At 46.8% G+C, this 19,372-nt stretch overlaps 2 protein-coding genes across 5 annotated transcripts in view; both read right to left on the reverse strand.

Annotated features, from left to right (window-relative positions):
- Positions 1–12,201, reverse strand: part of LOC130369787 (phosphofurin acidic cluster sorting protein 1-like) — a 39,314-nt gene extending 27,113 nt beyond the window's left edge. For all 4 annotated transcript variants that reach the window (XM_056575347.1, XM_056575345.1, XM_056575346.1 and 1 more), the window contains exon 1: positions 11,714–12,201. In XM_056575347.1, the coding sequence (XP_056431322.1) occupies positions 11,714–11,868 (155 nt within the window). In that variant the 5' untranslated portion in view covers positions 11,869–12,201. The remainder of the gene's footprint in view (positions 1–11,713) is intronic.
- Positions 12,202–12,924: 723 nt separating this feature from the next.
- sf3b2 (splicing factor 3b, subunit 2) overlaps positions 12,925–19,372 on the reverse strand; it is a 15,306-nt gene continuing 8,858 nt past the window's right edge. The window contains exons 14-22 of the mRNA XM_056575660.1: positions 18,851–19,000; positions 18,603–18,692; positions 18,173–18,280; positions 17,808–17,915; positions 16,970–17,112; positions 16,439–16,540; positions 15,523–15,622; positions 14,732–14,935; positions 12,925–13,670 (exon numbers count right to left, since the gene is read on the reverse strand). Coding sequence (XP_056431635.1) covers positions 13,599–13,670; positions 14,732–14,935; positions 15,523–15,622; positions 16,439–16,540; positions 16,970–17,112; positions 17,808–17,915; positions 18,173–18,280; positions 18,603–18,692; positions 18,851–19,000 — 1,077 coding nt within the window. The 3' untranslated portion in view covers positions 12,925–13,598. The remainder of the gene's footprint in view (positions 13,671–14,731; positions 14,936–15,522; positions 15,623–16,438; positions 16,541–16,969; positions 17,113–17,807; positions 17,916–18,172; positions 18,281–18,602; positions 18,693–18,850; positions 19,001–19,372) is intronic.

The raw sequence follows: 19,372 nt of genomic DNA on the forward strand, positions 1-19,372 counted from the left end.
GCGAACGTGTATCTAGGAGGCTGTATGCCTGCACTTCACTACACACAGTCTGGTCTTTGTGTGTGCACTGTGCACAAACACTTTGTGCGTGAGTGAGTAGGCGTGTCGTGCAATTCACTACATCACATAGTCCATACAGTGTGTGTGTGTGTGTGTGTGTGTGTGTGTGTGTGTGTGTGTGTGTGTGTGTGTGTGTGTGTGTGTGTGTGTGTGTGTGTGTGTGTGTGTGTGTGTGTGTGTGTGTGTGTATAGGCGTGTGTGTGTGTGTGTGCATAGGCGTGTGGTTGCTTTAAGTCTGAGTTGCGTGCGTGTGCGTGCGCACTCCCTAGCCGCAGCACACACACACACCGACCAGGTCCCTCCAGATTACCATGCGGGTCACATCTGCAGACAGAGGAGACGCTGCAGACTCACTGCTGCTCCACCAGCCAGCCAGCGCATCATGCAGTGAACAGACCCTCAGCAACACCTTCAATACACCACATACGGCCCCGCCGAGCCCTGCTGCGACGGAACACAGCGAGCGAGAGATAATGAGATAAGAGGTCACGGTTATTAAACCCAGGCGCGAAGCGAACGGGAAATGAATTGGCTTTGAAAAATATGCAAATTAGTCTATCAAATCTGCCCGGTACTCAATCCTGAAGATCATCCCTTTATTGACTCCTCTGTCATGTCTCTGTGCTGTTTTTTAGTCCGTTATTTAACGAGTTGACACACGCCTATCCTAATCCTAATCATGACTGTGGTGGAGTAATACACTGCTGCCTGGTATACAGGTCAGCAGAGACAAAGAAACAGCGCGTGTCTGGATGATGAGCAAGGGGATGAGTGAATAATGCATGAAGGTTAAATAATGCAAAGGTCTGTGTATTGACTGAAAGCTGGTGCCTGGACAAACCAGGGAATGTCTAAACCAGCATAGTCACTTCACGTGGGTCGCAGTAGAGAAGTACACAACAGTAGAGAGAACTACAAACCAATAGAGGACTACACCAGCAGAGAATCTAGTAGAGAACTCCATACCAGTAGAGCATTACAAACAATCATAAAACTAGAAACCAGTAGAGAATCCTGCCAAATATGCGCTGGGCTTTCTTTAACACATTTTGATTTAAGTAAACAATCATTCATTATGCAAATGGAAACACTAACATGCAAAACTCTCACATGATTAGGATCTGGTCCATGCCAGAACCACAGCCCATCATACGGCCCTGCACACCCACTGATGGTGTCTGAGGATGATGGTGGTGGTGGGGACTGGCGTACAAAAATGAACATTTATGCACAATATACTGCACGTGCATAGGAACACACACACACGATTCTAAAGGGGCTAATCAGTAATTGCATAAATACACCCAGACTGGCTCCTTTAGTTCAGGTAGTTTAGGTTCAAAATGTTCCACCAGAGGGGAACACAAAGTGTCAATGAAATATGTTTGAGTCTTTGAGGCTTGAATTTTTCGATTCCTGAGACTCAAGCCTTTTTTGCTTTGCCAGACTATCATTTGCATGGATGGTCAGTCCATTTGATTTAACGTTTAGCCACCAAACAGGTGGTGCGTCTAAGAAGGCAAAGCTTGCACCTGGCTAGAGCCACTCAAGACTTCAAAACCCCGACGTTACAGCTGGTAAATGCCAATGCACAACGTTACAGCTGGTAAATACCAATCACATGCCAAGGAAAGGAACCAAACAAATGGAGATTTTTGTCATCTGGCTAGCCATCAAGCACACATACATAGATTAGTGCAGCCCTAACTTAATTCTGACAGTGACACACACCAGCTGAATGCAGTGATTGCAATAAAATTACCGCAAGAATATATTTCAAATGAATACCCAGTGCGGCCAACAAAGATAAGCAACATAGAAGGAAAAGTCACATTTTTAATTGTATTCCTATAGACATGAACGTACACACACACACACACACACAAAATGATTCTGTTTCCCCATCCCTCTCTCTCTCAATCTCAATCAATCGGGGATCTCCACATGTCCGTCTCGAATTGCTGTAATTATAATAATCCCTTTTTCCCGGTTTCTCCTGCTATTCAACTCCACCCAAAGTAACACGCATACAACACTCTCTCACGTGTTCACAAGCATGCGTGCGCGCAGAGTTGCAGAGAATAGAAGAAGTGTGTGTGTTTAAAGGCGACACGCGAGCATTAAGCACATGTGAAAGAGAGGAACATTCGTGTTGGCACGATGCAAGCGCGGGCCCCGCAAACACGCATGTTTGAGTGGATCCGGGTGAGCGAGTCAAAGACGGGGGCTCATCTGCAGAAGTAGGTTACATTATCCTAGGGCTCACGTAACAGGCTTTACACTGAGAGGCCCATAGACCAACAGACGTGGCACTACCGTCTTCTGCCCCGCGTGGCAGCGGCGGCGAAACTGTGTGGGCGTGTGTGTGTGCACGTGGACCTTCTGGGGCGCAGTGAGTCACTCCCAACGAGAAATCGAGAGGAAGAGCAGAAGTAATTTCCCCACAGAAGCCACACGTGTGTGTGTGTGTGTGTTTGTGTTTGTGTGTGTGTGTGTGTGTGTCCACAAGATGTACACACACTCAGAGAGCCAATCTTGAAAGGATCTTCGGCATTTGGTCCCAACTGACCCGCGGGCATGGGTTGTGGGTTTATTAAGAGTGTGTGTGTGGATGTGTGTATGTGTGTATCCTTATGCATGACGCATGTGTCAGCACCTTAGGGCTAGACTAGCCATCTGTGCATAGGCGTATGACACTGCTTTGCAATGTGCGTAGCATAAAGACAACAAAATGTATACAAGGACAGAAATACATAAAGAACAACAAAGTACTTGATCGCACGCATCCCATTCAAAAACACGAGGGACAACCGCACGATCATGCATTAAAACCGATGTTCGCCTGAGAACAAAGTCAAAGGCGAACCGACGCAGATGTAGACAAATGGTAAGCTACTCAGTTTAAAACACAGTGGAATAGTGATGGCTCCCACTTTGAGAGGTAGTGTTGCATTCAGGGACCAATAATATATGCGGGACAGAAATACATCGCTGTATCATGAAACGGTGCGTGTGTGAGTGTGTGTGTGGGCGGGGGGGGGGGGGGGGGGATACTGGAGCGGTCATTGCAACAGATAACGTAATCATCCCTTTATACAGTTGGAATAACACGGGTGTGGCTCCTAGCATTAATTATGGGTCCATTCAATTTAGGCATGGCAATGCACCAGTACAGACATAACTAGTCAAGTAAAGGTACATTGACCGTGGTGGTGGTGCAACGGACGTCAATTAAACTGGCCCAACGTTTGAGCTACAGGAAAAGGAAGTTAATTTACACTGCTACTGACCATCTGTGAAAAGGGGTCATTGGCCCGTTGAGCCCGGGGGCTTTCTTAAGCACAGCGCTTTGTTCCTCTGATAACAGAAGGCTACTCCGGTTTCAAATAAACGCCAGCCGTCTGGACAAGTGCCGGATCATGCCGGTGACACCGAAATGTTTCAAATCCAAAATGGCGGCCCAAGTGACGCTGTTTAGGCGGGAAACATAACCAACCGCAGGGAGAGAGACCGCCACTAAAAAGCCTTGCAGGGTGATCCTTCAAGTGCCGAAGTGCTCGTGAACATAACTGTGGAAAAGCGTTTGGGAACGGTTCGTCCACGCCGGAGCCATCGTGGCTCAAGAGTGAGGGTGGGAGGAGATCCGTAATGGGGCCAACGGGAGAGATGGACGGTGTCTGCCTAGGAGGGGCTGGTTAGCCAATCAGGGCGGCGGAGTAGACAGACACTTATACAGGGCTTTTAAGGTTTAGGGTTTTATTATGATGAATAGATAGCTCTACATCCCTCTGAGGGGGGAGAGACCTAGAAAGAGTAAGACAGACACACACACAGACATAGACACAGACACAGACACACACACACACACACACACACACACACAGAGAGACAGAGAGAGACCGAGAGAGCGAATGAAAACACAAGATGCAACTAAACCGTTAACAAAAAATGTGGCTTTAAATTGAGACTGAGGAAGCGAGGAGGTTGAAAATGATTAATAAAGAGAGGGAGGAGGGGGGGAGAACGAGAGAGACTGAAGACAGGGGATCCAGACTCAACTCCATAACGCATAACTCCACCATTGATAGCGACAGGGGGAGCGAGAGAGACAGACAAGGGGAATGCAGTCGGTAAAGCCCCCTCCTCCTCCCTGCTCCACAGCTCTTTACGGCCTGTTGGACATTCCCCTGCTGTCTGCTGTCGTCCTTCCCCTTACGACGCCTGCTCCATCACACCAAGTAGCCCTCGTCACCCCCAGAACCTGCTCTCCCTCACTAATCCTCCCCTCATTCTCGCACTCGCTGTTCTTAAAGCAACCTTCCTGCACCTACCGACTGACTGTGTGTGTGTGTGTGTGGGAGTCGGTCGCTCTCTCTCTCCCTTAGAAGGTGTTTAATCCCCTTTCCACTATCCTCCACATATTTCACACCTCTACCGTTTTCACAACCACTTCCACTTTACAATTCCTCCTTCTCCAATTCCTCGTGTTACTACTGGGTGTCAGATATGAAATCTGATGTGTATATGAATATATTATGCATGTATTTATACATTAATACAGGAATAGACAGACAAAAAAGGAAGCGGCCTCTCTTTCCCTTTTTTCCTCCCTCTCCTTGATTTGATTGGTCACTTGGATGTCCTTGTTGCCGCGGGCAACCGTCCGAGCCACGCCCAGCCGTCTCACAGGGGACGGGCGGAGAGAACCACAACAACAAGTGACCTCACGCTTATTTCCGCTGGCCCCTCCCTCGACCACTCCTCTCTCTTGTTCTTAACCTATCTCTTGTTCCCCATCTCCCTCTCATCCAAGCCCTACAGCCCCAGGCAAGGACACACTGAGGGACCGGGACTCCCCAAGCACCCACACATGTTATCCCGTCTGGACACACACATGGGCTCCATGTGTTGCATCAAGGCCCAACGTGGATCCGGGACGCCACTGTGTGTGTGTGTGTGTGTGTGTGTGTGTGTGTGTGTGTGTGTGTGTGTGTGTGTGTGTGTGTGTGTGTGTGTGTGTGTGTGTGTGTGTGTGTGTGTGTGTGTCGAGCGCCTTCCTGCAATAGAAGATCCTTGTTCGATCGCCGCCGCCGTTTCCGATCCAACACACAGCGTGACACACGATCCCTCGTGGAAACGGCGCTCCCAACACGCGTGCACACACACATACAAAGCACAAGACCAGGCGAGTGCACGCACACACAAACACAGATACAATTGACCCCTTCATTAACGCGATTACAGATTAATGAGCATGGCAAACTCCTAATCCGGAGCAGTTTCAGACACTGTAATTCATCTCTCGCCCCCCCCCCCCCCCCCCGGTGGACCCACTTGCCCCGCGGGATTGGCTATCGGGGGGAAATAGGAAACCCCCTATCGCAACGGAAGATCGCAATGGCTTCCTTGGTTATGGACCAACACATTGTGTATTGGCACACACACACACACACACACACACACACACACACACACACACACACACACACACACACACACACACACACACACACACACACACACACACACACACACACACACACACACACACACACACACACACACCAGTTGACAGCAAGATGCTCATGCTCCGGGGGGGGGGGGGGGGGTATGTGAGCCATGTGCTCTTGGCAGACTGGAAACAGCCCTGTGTGCACACGAGCTTTAGCCTGAGTGACATTCAAGTTCCGCGATTTCTGTACTCCATCATTTATTCGCTCGTGTGCCTCTATTCGCTGAATCTGCTCCCACGGACCTTGGTGGCGTTTACCTTTCATCAATACACCGGCTTGCCCCTCCCTCAGGCATAGAGAAAAAGCACTCAGCTTTTTTTGGGGGTTATGCGCAAATTTAAAAAAATGCGCATGAAAACAAGCTGATGGGGAATCACACCTCGTGGCCGTATTGCCGTCCTCTGCTGGGGCTGTTGCATTTTCCGAAATACATCACCGAGACATCAGCGTAAACGCGGGATGTACTTGTCGTTTGGTTCTGGGGGGGGTCCTCGGACGCGTTATGCGGCCTACTCTACAATCACACGTAGCCCCGGCGCTGCGTCAAGGTCAGGGTGTGTTAACTCTATCAGGGGACATGAGATGACACCGCGGAGAGAGAGTTTGGTAAGCTGAGCCGCTCAGGGATTACCACGCAGAGACAATCCACCCAAGTTACACCTGCACCACGCGCATGACACACACACACACACACACACACACACACACACACACACACACACACACACACACACACACACACACACACACACACACACACACACACACACACACACACACACACACACACACACACGAAGAGCCAACTCTTCCGAGAACATCTCGGTAGCCGATGTGTTATTGTTGTTGTTTCACACAAACATCACCTTAATGTGATGCAGCCTACCACATCCCCTACGACGCACTGGAGCACCGCGGCTCATCAAGGATACACATAGAAATAAAAATCTATCCCTGACTGATTCCTTAAGTAACTCTTCTGCACACAAGCATGCAACGCTGTTCGTGAGGCACTTTCTTTGTAGATGCACTTTCATCCCTAAATGTATTCCACAGCTTCTCATTCTAGGATCAAGAGGAGTCCACGGACGAATAACAACGACAGCGCAGAGGTTTTTCCCGCTTTGTTTCCCATACTGGCAATATGCTCCGAGACAGAACCACCAGAAACACTTCATTCAAATGATGAGTCAAAGGCTTTGTCAGGGCTCCACTGCAAAACCCGCCTGTGGACTGGGATTTGGATATCAGTCAACGAATGACACCAGCTAGCAGATCCTGCCCTGATCCCCCCCACCCACCCCCACACAGTGGGTTGAGATGAATATTCAGTGTGTGGCGGATTCAGTTCATGTTCCAGGCCTTTTAAAAGCAGGCCTGGGCCGTCGTCACGGAGACGATGCGGGTGGTAGTAGGGTGACGTTGGTCGAAGTCATCATTGACCACTACAGGATGTGAACAACATACGAGATTGACATGTGGCCATATGAATATATGCCGTAATAATGTCATACATGTCATATTACAAAATATGCTATATTCATATCACAATACATTAAATTGAGGTAATCTCAGTCTCGTATTAATATAAAGACACCCACCAGATTTGGCGTTAGTTAGTTTGCCACTCTTGACCTGAGATGCATGTTCACCAGGTCAGTAATTCAGCAGCTTCTGAATGTCGCAATACTGTGCTGAAATGGTGCGTTCCAGAGCCCATCCAAACCAGTGGGACGTGGGACTTATCCTACCTCCAACTAAGAAAAGTGCACTGGAATGCCTGTCGAAGTGGAACATCCCACCGTCGAAATGGAACCTCCTACTATCGAACTGGGGGGTGATCGACCTACCCCCACTTCTCCAAGTAGGAGCTAGTACAGTTCAGTTAGGATAAGTCCCACATCCCACTGGTTTGGATGGGCTCTGGAACGCACCAATAGATCACATTCTTTTGACAGCTCCATGTTTTCGGTGTGTGTGTGCGGGCGCGCGCGTGTGCGTGTGCGTGCGTGCGTACACTGAAGCCCTGATTTTGGTGTCGCCGTTAGTGTAGCACCCACCATTGTTTTGCAGGGTCGATCACGCTCTAACAAGTGCACCATGCCAGCAAACACACTCCTCTAAACTTGCTGTTCACACACCACAGTCGCGTTACAGAAACGGTTTGCACCAGCACCAGTGCAATGCAATGAACCCCTCACATATTGTTATTATACAGCATTGACATGCTTTGTTGACACTGTTTGCAAAAGCCAGTGTTATTTCTTGGGTACATGGGGGAGAGACAGGCAGAGAGAGATGTGTTTCTGGTGAATGCCTGTAATCCAGATCTGTATGAGTGACTTGGATTGTGGAAGGCTTGTTCATGGAAGCATATCATTATAAAACAAACCACCACAACAGTGATGTCCTACTGCGGTCACAAAACAGCCTGGCACGGCTGGAGAGCGGTTACTGGTAACAGTGCATGGATTCAGATGGGACCGCAGGACACACACACACACACACACACACACACACACACACACACACACACACACACACACACACACACACACACACACACACACACACACACACACACACACACACACACACACACACACACACACACACACACACACACACACACACACACACACGAAGAACGCCAAATGATTTGCTTGGCAGGGGCTCGCGATTTGAACGATGAGATTGTTCACATACCTGTTTCTCATTCCAAATTCTAACGCCTTATTAATTCATGATCCATCAGCAGTGTTTTATTTTAATCCATGTACATAGACTGACTAAGAGACCAGTACGCCTCATAGATCAATCATGGCCCATTCTATGAGCCATCATTTTAAAAAGTCCCGTTTTGACATCTGCACTCTTCAGCAGCTCTGTGGGCTGGTGCAGAGTAATCCACGGGGAATGGGAATGAGTGATACCGCGTCATGTGGTGCCTTACAGGCGCACAGCAGGAAGAGGTGAGGACCTGCGGGAGAACCGGGGCTGTTGTTCTAACACCACCCGAGAGAAGGAGAGAGAAACAACAGACGCCAGAGAGGGACTTTTGGTGTGTGTGTGTGTGTGTGTGTGTGTGTCTGTGTGTCTGTGTGTCTGTGTGTCTGTGTGTGTGTGTGTGTGTGTGTCAAGTGCAAAAAAAGATTGTGGGGTGATTGTAGGAGACCCTGCAGAGAAGGAATAAGGAAATAAAATGGGAAGGTGTGTGTGTGTGTCTGTGGGTCTCTCGAGCACACTGCTCGAGAGACCCACATAATTCAACTGAATGAATTGCAGAGAACAATGTCGAAGGATTGAGTGAGTGTAAGATGTGGGGATGAGCAGGGGAGAGGATGGGGAAGGACCCACGCAGTACTGCTTTTGCACAACTGAACCTGGCACCCAGCCGGTCGCGACGATGGTGATGACTTACACCAGGTTAGGAAGACGAAGAGGCGAGGAGGAGGAGGAGGAGGACAGAGATGAGGAGGTCTTTAAGAGGCTTGACCTCATGTGCCCACGTCTGGGTCCCTGCTCAACGGCTAGGGGGGTCTCACAGACGCAGAGTGAGAAACAGAGAGAGAGGGAGGGAGACTACGTCAACCCCACAATCAAGCATGGTCAGCCCAAAACTGTTAGTCACTGCTTGTCGATCCCATCAACGGCATCATCAAATCTGAGGCCTTGTTTTCTAATCGCCCATCACGAGGGGAAGACGTAGAGGTTAGGGGGATAAAAGACTACCAAAACATTTTTGCCTTAGTTTCACTTTTGTGCGTTTTTCATCATTATATTCGGTATATACATAACTCTTTCGAACATAAAAACGACATTGTCGTAGACACAATAACTCTGCTTTCATGCTTCGATTTGCCCTCACCACGTTTCTTATCCCACAGAAGCACACTGGAGTAGATCCTGAGAATAGCCCCCCTCCCCGAAGTCGAATGAATCGAGAATCAATCTTGAATCCGTTATTGATTACGAATCGAATAGTGAGGCGGAAAAAATAATCAAAGTTGATTGGAGCACTGAGATGCGGAGACTCGTCCTAAACCCTGCCGACCGGTAACCCTGATTGGCACGGAGAATGACCCCTGCATACAGGACACCCTCCGCTGGCGGGGATTAGAGAAGCAGCTGCCAGAATAAGGGGAAGTTCAGCGTCCAACTCACGAGAAGACATTTGAGAAACAGGAAAGAACGCAAACGCTGTCCCCCCACCCCGCCCCATAAGCCCTGAACTCAGACTCTGTGTCTAAATCCAAGTATCAAGTCAAGCATTATTTAGGAGATGGAGAATGTCTGGGTAATTTGCGTGTCAACCTTTTTGCTGTCCTGAATGGCTGACCACGATAAGCCAACATCGGACTGAATTTCTGATTCGTTATTATAAATTATATCAAAGGACTTTCTTCCTACAAGGGGGTGAGCGAGTGGGTACTTGGCGAACTATGACTCAGACTTGCATTTCAAAATTGTGTGTGTCACACACACACACACACACACACACACACACACACACACACACACACACACACACACACACACACACACACACACACACACACACACACACACACACACACACACACACACACACACACACACACACACAATGTCGTCACCTTCCTCCCCGCATCCGATAAGCCTAATGCTTGCCTGCATCTGAGAAACATGATCATCTCCCGTCCCGCATAAAAACCGTAGACGGTGACAACGGCGTCGTAAACGCACCACAGATAGCGGTGCTTCCCCTCTCCATCACTCCATCGTCGCTCCACGTCCAAAACGGCTCCGCGGTGGGTGGGGCCGGCTTGGTGATTATATTGGAGACATGTATGGATTTGCTGTGAGGGAGCAGACACTACAGCGCTTCTGGGGAACCCAGTGTGTTGGTTCGTATGAGGTTCTGGGGAAATCAATTGTAAGGAATTGCTTGTGTGTGTGAGAATTAGATATGGGCACATCATGAAAAATATGAACTGGATTCGGAAGCTCACGCACACGCACACACACACACACTTCCAAGCAACAATATATTCACAGACTACAGGATTCTGCCTAGTCACAGAAACAGTGGTAGATTTTCATTGACTTTCCAAAAAATAAAAAAGGGGGCTCATATTGACAAAACTGCAGTCATTTCAAATGTAAACTGTCAAATGTGCTCACGAAAGATAAGAGAATTGCCACACCAAAAGGGTAGTAATAGAGCTTATTTGAATCGGGGCAACGTCTGTTCATTCGGATTGTGTAAACCAAGTATATTACCCCACCGTTTAATCCTGAAAAATGTTGACACAATACGCTTAACCAGGCTCAACAATCACATGCAGTTTTATAGTTGACTTTTGACCTTGAGATCTAACAGACAAAACTCGTGACATAAAAGCGACTACGAGATATCGACATCAAGTAGACCAGTAGCCACTGTACGTATTCCATTGTTATTCCAGTAGCAATCTGCAAGACATACATGTAGAGTAGACATGATGCAACTACGTCTTTCAGTCTACCCTCAAATACCCTGTTCCAAATATCCATCAGCAATAGTCAGTGAACAAACACTTTAGTGAATATCAATAAACCAACCCCCAGAGGTGGATTATGTGACATCAAAACAACAATGGCTAGTCCTACAACAACATCCAACTGATTACCATGATGTATGGATGGATGGTGGTCATTGTCTCTTGAAACAACATCGTGTTATCATAGCGTAGGTATATAAAGAGACAACGCCGGGTGATTCGGACGCAGGTACACGGAGCTGGCGGGAGAACGAAATTTACATTGCATTGTCAGTGGAATGTAAATGAGTGTAACGCAAGCTGCGGTGTGGCACACGCCGTATTTTTGTTTGTCAATGAGGTAGAGATACAGCTATCTTCTGTCTATTGAGAGAACAAGACAATGACACTAACGTTGCACACGCAGACCGCCAGACTATTAAGCCTCAATTGGCTATCGCCTTGGAATACCTCTCCTAATCATTAGCCAGAGCCATGCGACCCATCAGACACGAAAGACGAGCGATTGGTGTACTACACTGGGTCAATATTCCAGCAAACGATTAAACACTACCGACAGACAGCAGACAGAGTGAGATAAAGATGTGAGGAGAACCCTCTCTGCCAGCTGACACTCACCTCGGCACACAACTGGGCGAGGATCGGTCAACTTCCCAGGTGGCGTAGAGGTTCATGTGCACCGGGCGGTTCGACGCGATCGTAACCGGTTTGGAGGGCTGCATGTGCGGCGAGGGGACACCCCCAGTCCGCGGGAGCCCTCCGCGCTCCGACATCCTGGAGGCTTGTTCTTAACCAAGTACACAAAAAAGGGTTCAAACGAAACGATAAGGGGGTATATCCGTGGTGTGACTGCCCGTTTTTTGTCTGGTTCCCACTCTTCACGTTTGCCTAGTAACAATTCCCAAACGCATAGCCCTAGCTGCAAATGCGCAAAAAAGACGTCGGTCAGCCAAAGTTGATCCGGTGTGGAGCTAATCGCCTCGCTATATTAGTGACAACATTGCAGCCTCGACGTCATTTCACGCCGTGAGCTCGCGCTGAAAAAAGCCCCCCAGTTTACTCCACAACTTCGGTCGTAAAATGTTTATCGGTGCAGGAAGCGGAAATTTCCCCCCACCCCTCCTCTCCTCCCCAAAGTCTCACAATGAGCCGAAAAAAGAGCGACGCCTCTAGTTAAAGACGTACGACTGTTGCTTTGCAGAGACGTGTGGACCGACAACACGAGACAAGTTTTTTTTTGAATTGGCAGTGAAACTCCAACCGATACATTTATTTAAATGTAATTGTACTCTTGATTAAATACATAAAAGGAAAATGTTATGTTTTTGTTATTGTTATTCATAAAAAACATTAAGCATGTCTATAATTGGATAATCGGTACGTAATGATTTACGACATGATTGAAGTTTTATATTACGGCAGGTGCATCATACGAGATGATTTATAGGCCAACAAATATGTCAATATATTTTTTAAAGGACAGTGTTTTCTTGTTCGAAGTTTTCTATGCACAAGTTATATTTGCATATGCTCGGATCTTTAAAAAGGCACAGCGGAGGATTGCCCACCCATGCATATCCTGCGCGCGTGAGTCACTGGTGATTGCCCGCGCCCACGACGAGTAGGTGAGAAGGAAAGGGCACGAGACAAGTTGTGCGCACAGGCATTGCGTCATCTGGTAACTTCTGTATACAATCTCACTTTGATTTATCAAAATCCCTGTGAGCTATGAGAATTGCAAAGTTAGAATCACTCAAGCAGTAAAGATTGTTTTTGTTTTCTTACATTTTTAAATTTTACTAAAGTGGGAAACAAGCCATTTTTAGAGGCCCTCATTGGTCATTAAGACAGCTTTTAATTTTTTTGTACAATGAAATGGCCCCACGGATTGGGTTCTGTTTCAACATTAAAGACACCTCTATAAATCAAAATAGTTCAACCCTATTTAAAGAACAAATGGAAAGCACCGGTCCGCAAAGCGCAACAGAGGGGGCCTCTATGGCCGGTGCAACCGGGGCTGTGCAAGGGAGCCTTGTTGCTACTGCGGCTATTTAGGTCACTGTGCTTCTCAGTCGGTCAGGAGAGTCTCGCTCTGGTGAGCCCCCGCTGCCCTCTGGTGGTACAAACGCTCCCTGCATCTTGTCCTCGTCCACATCTTTCTGAATGGTGGTCAGTGAAATTACAACAGCATGATATCGGTTTTTGAATCCAGAATTAGTGATTCTGTCAAAACAAGAAAAAAACAGCAAAAGCAACAGGACTTTGACTTATTTATTTACAAAAAAATGAAAAGCAAAACTACAATAGAAAACAAAGACATTTCACCCAGCCAAACTTGAACGCGCATGACGAAGCTGGCAGCAATTGCACAGAATCAACGAGGATATGTGCACAAGTATGTTTGGAAAAATTAAAAAACCACAAACAGAAAAAGACGTCTTCGTGGCTTGTGTGTCAGGGTTGACCTGCAGTTAAAACGCTAGCTCCGAATCCCCTCCCTCGGCTAGAACTTGAACTCCTTGTATTTCTTGGCCCCTCCCCGGTTGTCCTGGGGCTGCGCCTTGCGTTTCTTTTGCTGTGAGGAGGAGGAGGAGGAGGAGGATTTAAAGGGTGTTGGGAGTAGAACAGTGGGATGGAAGAGGAAAATATTATAATTAGTGCTGTCAAGCGATTAAAATATTTAATTTAATTAATCGATTAATCGCATTAATGGCATAGTTACCTCACGATTAATCGCAAATCTTTTTTCTATGCTAAATATTCCTTGATTTCTTTGTCCCATTAATTGTTCTCATTTTAATGCTCTCATCAACATGGAGAAGTGCATCGGCTTGCCTTGTGCAAATGTTTTTTTATTGATATCAACATTGGCATATACTGATCAAAACAGGACGATACAAAAAAAAAGCCTGTAGGGCAATTAAACGATGAGAATACAAACATAATGCCTTGAAAATAGCAGTCAGGCTACTGCTTTTGTTTTTGAGCCAAAAAAAAAAAAAAAAAATGTTTTTAAATAATAAATTGCGTTAATCGCGCGATAAAAAAAGTTAACGCCGTTAAAATTGGTTTGCGTTAACGCCGTTAATAACGCGTTTAACTGACAGCACTAATTATAATATATATTATGTTATCGTTACTCTTGCGGAAAATCACTAATTGAATAAAGTTATTTTTGGACAAACCCGACTATTTTTACTTTAGGCAGCAACAACCAATATAGAAATAAATTGGAGGCACATTTTCCGCTCATGACTCTTTTCACAAACATCCTAGGAAAAACACTGGTGTATACGTCTGCTCCTTTAATGTACCAGGGGCGGGTAGGAGCGTCTTTTAATTATAGAAGATTAAACTGAAATAAAGAATGCAATAATTCTTAACGATAAATCAAATTCAAATCGACATTGCGATGTAATAGAACGCTATTTGCAAATCGGAAAGGCTGCGATTGAATAAATACTATAGAATGATTTATTTCTTTTTCTGTGAATAATAGTGAACATAAGGAACTTTAAAAATAAAAATTGCATACTAAATCGCAATATTGGCCGAAATAATCGCAATTCGATCGTTTCACCAATTATAAAGCCCAACGACTCCTTCACCACACACTCTCGTCGTTTCATCGCGTACCTTCTGCTTGGCGGCGTGCTCGGCCACCATGTCGCTGAAGTCCTCCTTCTCCACCTGCGCCTGCTGCTCACGCACGTGCTCCTCGTACTTCTGGGTCATGGCCATGGGGTCCAGCTCCAGCTCCTCAGGCGCCAGGGCCACCTCCACGCCCTGGGACTCCTGCCCGCCGCCCCCACCGCCCCCTGCCTTACGCGCTGCCATGGCCTGGGGGAGGGAGGGAGGGAGAGGGTGGTTAAGGTGGGATGGAATGGCAACCACACTCACTTTGAAGTATTTCGAGAACTTAAGAGGGAAAATACTTTATTTTTATCGTTTATTTTAAGGGTAGAAAAGGTAGGGTCAGAAATAAGTGAGGATGTAATATAAATAATAACATCACATACCTAACTTTGAAAGTCCAATTTCAGAAAAAATAAATAAATGGATATCCAAGCTCAACCAGCTCACTGTAATGCTCTTAGCAAAACACAGCTCTGTTAAGCTACGTTGCGTGCGCTCCTAGTCACAGGTACACGAGAGATTAGCCGTGGAATGGCGGGAATGTTCACTATCGATTCCGCATCTCACACTCAAGCAAATATGTTCTCACACACACCCAAGAAACAAAGTGGAGTCGGATGTGTTGCATGTTCTGGCTTGCCACAGGGTATGTAGTTCCCACCTACACACACACACACACACACACACACACACACACACACACACACACACACACACACACACACACACACACACACACACACACACACACACACACACACACACACACACACACACACACACACACTTACCGCTGAGATGTCGTATATGTGCGTGGATGCCATCATGGCCGCCCCCACAGCGCCCGTCCGCCTCTCTGGGAGCACGGTGAACAGCTGGGGCGTCTCGTTGCTATGGATACGAGCGGGAGAGAGAGAGAGTCAAAGTGGATCCACGGTGAGCTGGATGATGCTGGCGTCTTAAGTTCATGCGTTATGGTCAAGTGTACCAAAGGAAAAGGACACCGTGTCCCCGGTTTGTCAGTTGGAGAACAGAATGAAGTAACCAAAGTGTCCAACTTCAAATGTATATTACGATACTGACATTTCATTAACATAGGCTATAACTTGTTGCTACTAGCCTTAAACAAGATAGTTGTACTATTGTTTCATTTTCTGGTAACTTTGGAAGAAAAAAATCTGTTCTGAATATAGTCTGATCTCATGCTAGAAATACGGCATGAGATTCTATTTCTGGCTGCAGATATGAGCTTAAGAAGTGCTACAAGAAACACACTGTCAACATCTCATCATTTGATTACATAACCGCTTCCTGCCAAGATCTGAGTGGTTTGCACAAGAGCTTGATATTGGCGATGAGACAGAAAACCAAAGAAAATGTAAGGACACTTGTTCTGACACAGAACCCTGGGCATACTGTCAAAATAATCCATCTTTCACATTAAATATTTAGACTGATACAACTGGCACTAATAAAACTATAAAAATAATAGTTTTAGAGCAACGGCTAAACACTACACATGAAACTCCTATAATTATTACTTGTGAACTCCCCAATACATCTAAACGCCAGTATTGGTGAAAAATAAATCCGGTAGTATATCCAACAACAACCGGCTCTTCAGCAACACGTTCTGGGGCTGTAAACAGAAACCCCGACCACAGGAAGGGTCTTTGGAAGATCCCATGAGGTCGTCAGTGAGCTCACCCGTCCATGGCCTCCTCGATCTTCTTCTTCCTCAGCTCAATCAGCTCGGGCGTCTCCATGCCGGCAGGGACGGACGACAGGCCTCCTGGGGTGATCAGCCCGCTGCAACACACACACACACAGGATCACCATATGTCCAGAGAGAAACAGCAGTAACAATAGCAGACCGATCATGATGGGATTGTCAGACCACCGTCAGACTTAGTGACCGCCAAATTCATACACCAGAGGAAATCCCAACCGTTTTTCAAATATTTGGGTTTGATCTGAATACTGGGGAGGACCATAGTTGTATTTACATAAACAAACAACTTTATATGCACCAATTGATGGTCGGTCTATCCAATGGCGTCCAGAGGCCTTTAGGTCTGCAGGCGTTGATAATGCCCCATGGAAATCGAAAATGAGGTTTCATACTAATACGCATTTAAGAAAATTGGTCTGTAAAAAGGCTACTTTAACGTGTGATCGAGGTCCAAATGTTGAGCATGTTTTTCCTGAACCTAACTCCTGTTCTGGACCCTCCAGTACCTGTCCGCTGGGGTAAAGAAGCCGGTTTCGTCTGGCTTCTCCTCGTCACTCTCCTCCTCTTCCTCCTCCTCGGAGGACTCCTCGTCCGAGGGCTCCAGCTCCCCCCAGGGGGTGCGGTCCACCTCCTCCTCCTCGGCCTTGGCCTGGGACACACGGTGATATGGTCGTCTTTAACAACAGGCCCAGCCGGAAGAGTAATTGGGGCGGCACACTTCACAGAGAAGGACGATTTTGTTCCCGGCTAGCCGAAACCAGGAGAATCTTTGTAGACTAAATTGTTTTATACTCTTCTAAGTAAATCGAGAGCCGTTATCAACGATTTCCCACTGCGGGTTAGTACCGCACCCGCGATACTAACTTCTGGCAGTGCCAAAAAAGGTCAGGTCTGATTTTCTATGCTTTCCCCGCTATCGCATCACTTTGTTTTGGCACTTTTTTAACCGCGACAAGTATTGCCGCCCACTCTGGAGCTATTGTAGCGCTGCATTCCAAAAGAGCCAACAACCCGTTGCTTCTATTTTAGAACCAAGAACAAAAGAGCTACGAGATGAAGAACATGAGGGAGAATGTGTAATTTGCCTTCAACTGGTCCATTATATGATGCGTGGGAAGGGACCTACACTGGCCATGATGCAAATGTAACTCTTAAGCACTAAAGATATTCAATGGGGGAGGGGGGGGGAATTGACAAAGACACCAATGTGAACAATATACCGTCCATTATGAGTCCCCATCCCCTTTATACCAAACCAGCCACGTCGTGACACCTATTTATAGTTTTTGTTGTCGGGCAGGTTCTGTGTGTTTGTGCGTGTCAGTGAGTGAGAGAGGTATTCACCTGGAAGTCTCCAGCGTTGGTGCCAAACACGTCTCCGTACAGGGGCTTGCCCATCTCGTCCACGGGCGGCTTCCCCCAGCCGCCGGCATGGTAGCCAAACGTACAGTTCTGATTGGACGGGAGACAGGAAGGAGAGAGGAGAAAGGTGAGACGTAGGATAATCAATGTTGGTTGGATGAAACTAAAAAAACTGAGATAAATAATATAGAATGAGATGGGAAGAATGGAGAAAAATATAATAGTCAAATATAAAGTCATAGAGAGATGAGGAGATGATGAGGGGAAAAGGGAGGAAAATAAGGAGTGAAGGCATGAGGAGAAGGATGGAGGGATAGAGGGCAGGGAGAACTCCTCCAGCCTGGTACCTCTGGGATGGGGGCGTTGAGGCCGGGGATCTTAAGGTTGGGGTACGAGGGCGGTGGTCCGTAGCGCTGCATGGCGATGAGCCAGGGTGGGGGCACCTTGTGGGAGTTCTGAGGAGGGAGGAGAAAGAGTGAATTAAAAAGGTACTCAAAAATAATCATCCAAGAGAAGAACGACTTCATACACAGAACACAGGGCAACAGTCAATCTGCAGGTTTTAACAATTTAGTAGTTTAATAGTAGTAAAACTTTCGGCCACAGTCATATTCATTCATATTGATATGAAATCAATCTTGCAATTATACATAATACTAAATATTTATGTTCAATATGGGATTTTTCATTAAAAAAGGGTTTGAAATACCCATAAACCATTTGTTAGTCCTTGGGGAGAAGATAACATTAAAATAGCAATGATTCAGCAGTACTCACTGGTCCGACGGGCATTCCCAGAGCGATGCGCAACTCATCGGACAAATCTCCTGGCTTCTTCTCCTTGAGACGGGTCTCAAACTCTTTCCCCTGGAGAAACACAGAGATAGAGCAAGAGAGAGAGGTTGAGAGGGAAGAACAGACACCATTGAGCAATCGTTATTGTTGAAGCATCGTGCCTTCAAAATAATAGCGCGAAAAACCCCTGCACTTCCCAGGGCTGCCTCTGGAGGGTGCTGACGTGCTACCTCGTAGTAAAGGTCCCCGTGGATGGTGAGCTTGGGCTTCATCTGCCACTTGAAGAAGGCATCGTGGAGCTTCTGGTAGTCGATGTCAATCTTGCCCATCTTGGGACGCACCTTCTCCCTCATCTTGGTCTTCATGGTCTTGGCATCTTCCTGCAAGCAGGGGAAGGGGGGGGAAATTCAGTCTCTTCCAAGGGTCTGGATCACTCCTGAACCCGGTAATGAGAGAATTGGTAGCGCTAGCATGATGGAACACAAAAAGTGGTTCCCCGTTTAATACGCCACCATAAACAAAAACACTTTATCTATCCCGAGCTCCAGATGAACTCCAAAAAGGCTTTTTCTATGCTTCTCTTGTATCTACAATGCATCTTTCGAGGCAAACAAAAAGGCCTTTTTGAGACCAAAATCGCTGACATTTGCTGACATGCTCAATTCATATAGGCAATCCGTAAAAATAAAATAAGAAATACCTCTCGGGCTGTGCAATTAACAGAATTTCGATCGCGATTTCTATTTTCGGGA

This window comes from Gadus chalcogrammus, chromosome 17 (assembly GCF_026213295.1).
Source record: "Gadus chalcogrammus isolate NIFS_2021 chromosome 17, NIFS_Gcha_1.0, whole genome shotgun sequence".
Lineage (NCBI taxonomy): Eukaryota > Metazoa > Chordata > Actinopteri > Gadiformes > Gadidae > Gadus > Gadus chalcogrammus.